Below are 2,339 nucleotides of genomic sequence, written 5' to 3'. Positions count from 1 at the left end.
TATTAAACATATTTACAAATTTTAAAAAATATAAATAAAAATGTTTCATGTATACCTTGACATGTGACATGCTCACAAAGTTGTTTCAGCAAAAATCGACATGTTTTATGCCCTGTGCAAAAAAAGAAAAAAAATTGTGCTAAAATAGTCTATTTCTCGAGGTATTATTTATGTTTTTTTACACAAGGTACAAAAATTATCGGTTTTATGCGAAACTTTACGTGCACACATAAAATATATCCCTCTACATGCTAAAAAAAATTCCTAAATTTTTATGTTTTTGAAATATATTTTTTACACACCGAGTGCATATGCACCCTGGATCAGTTCTGGTTTTCCGGGTTAATCCTATATAGTTTGACCTTATAGTCCGCGAGATTTTAATGTTGCATTGATGATCTCATGCTCTATGCACATGTTGTGGTTGTTTCGTAACAAAAGCTGCCGTAGCCCTCATGTTATATATACAAATAACAGCTAGAGTTCCCGAACTTAAAATTTGTAACAATCTAATGGTTGTGATAGAAGGACAATTTGATCATCGCTGACCCGTTAGAAAGCCCATGGGCGACTCATATCGATGAGACAAGCCCATGCGTATCAAGATTGGTTCATCGTCTTCGATTTCAAGTTGCACCTTTCATAGCGAGTCACACTTTTCTGAATAGGCTGAAAGGCTTCAAAGAACACGGTGAATTAGGAGATAGGCTGATTATTTTCCTAGCGTATTTAGGCCTAACCTATCTCAAGGTGAAACAATCTTGATAGGCTTATTATTTTTTCTAATGCATTTAGGCCTAACCTGTCTCAAAGTGAAACGATCTTGATTCCCATGAGTACATTTCATGTTGGGAACACCAAATGAGCCATTTCTTTTTTCCAAAACTTCAAAAAAGAAAAATTAAAAACATATTTGGAAAAATCGTTACCAGCTAACTTGGGTTACAGTAGTGTAGTCGACACATGGTCTTTGGCTGGTTTTTGAGGGGCGTTTCTCAAATTTCAATGAATATGTGAAGCTCACCCTTTGATTTTTCTTTTGAAGGAAAGTGGTTGAGGATGTTGATATGTTTTGTTTCTCAAATTTTGTGAATACAAGCAAAGCTTATTTTATCTACTTTTAAAGAAAGATGGTTTAGGATGTTAACATATGTTCTGATTTTTTCATCGTTCGTGGAAAGTATGGAACGCAGATAACTGGATGTAAAAAAATAAAGAATAAGATAGAGTTGTTCTATAAAAACAGCATGAGTTTCACTAAGCACGTTGATAACAGAGCATGGGGCTTCTGCTACGAGTACAGAACACCGGCACAACAGCAAGAAGAGCCACTACCCCAGAACGATAGACCATCATACACTGGACAATGAGGACATACCGTCGATAACAGACACTCACACTGCAGACTCGAAATTTATTAAGCAGACGACTTTGCTAAGAAGACTCTGTCCTACTCTCTACTGATGCCATCTCCATGATGCGGGGCGCGCGCACACGAACGTCTAGCCGGAGATTTGGATGGACTTGACGTCGGGCTTCTTGGCCTCCTCCTTGGGCACCGTGACGGTGAGCACGCCGTTCTCCATGGCGGCCTTGACCTGCTCCACCTTGGCGTTATCGGGGAGCCTGAACCTGCGCATGAACTTGCCGCTGCTGCGCTCGACCCGGTGCCAGGTGTCCGTCTTCTCCTCCTGCTCCTTGCTGCGCTCGCCGCTGATCTGGAGAACGTTGCCGTCCTGCACCTCCACCTTGACCTCCTCCTTCTTCAGCCCCGGCACGTCCGCCTTGAACACATGCGCCTCGGGGGTCTCCTTCCAGTCGATGCGCGCGCCCGCGAAGGCCGCCGTCTCAGAGGACGAGGAGGCGCGCGGGACGAGGCTGCCGAAGGGGAAGCCGTCGAAGGGGTCCGAGAAGCCGAGGGAGAAGGGATCGAACCCGGTGCCGCGGGGAATCAGCGACATTATCGGTCGAGTCGGTGGTGATTAGCGCCGCTGGTCGAGGATTTGGTTGGTGTTTCTTGCTGGAAGCGGAAGGGCGATCGATTGATGGGTATGTTGCTTTGTTCAGTCTTGCTTTGGTGATCTCTGTCGATCAGGGAGGTGGGGAATTTATAGCGGATGGGAACGATGGAGCCTGGGTTCTGGAGAATTCTATCGTCTTCACGAAAAGACTCGAGAACGCTGGATATATATGGTCCGTGTCGAGATAAACCTGAAAGTTTTCTTCAGTCGGTAGAATTCTGGCAGCTTCCGGAGAAGGCGTAACACTGACGAGAGCGTGCTAAATTGTACTGTCGACATTCTAGTAGATCTAGCAGCTTCTGGAGCATCTTTTGTGCG

At 44.3% G+C, this 2,339-nt stretch overlaps 1 protein-coding gene across 1 annotated transcript; it reads right to left on the bottom strand.

The window, feature by feature from the left end:
* Positions 1 to 1,229: 1,229 nt before the first annotated feature.
* On the bottom strand, positions 1,230 to 2,134 carry LOC127332417 (17.9 kDa class I heat shock protein-like). The gene has a single exon (XM_051358718.2). It carries the CDS (start codon positions 1,959 to 1,961, stop codon positions 1,503 to 1,505), a length of 459 nt encoding a protein of 152 aa, XP_051214678.1. The 5' UTR covers positions 1,962 to 2,134; the 3' UTR covers positions 1,230 to 1,502.
* Positions 2,135 to 2,339: the final 205 nt, after the last annotated feature.

This window comes from Lolium perenne, chromosome 4, assembly GCF_019359855.2.
Source record: "Lolium perenne isolate Kyuss_39 chromosome 4, Kyuss_2.0, whole genome shotgun sequence".
NCBI lineage: Eukaryota > Viridiplantae > Streptophyta > Magnoliopsida > Poales > Poaceae > Lolium > Lolium perenne.
Note: the sequence above shows the minus strand (reverse complement) of the source record. Positions and strands in the feature narration are given on the sequence as shown.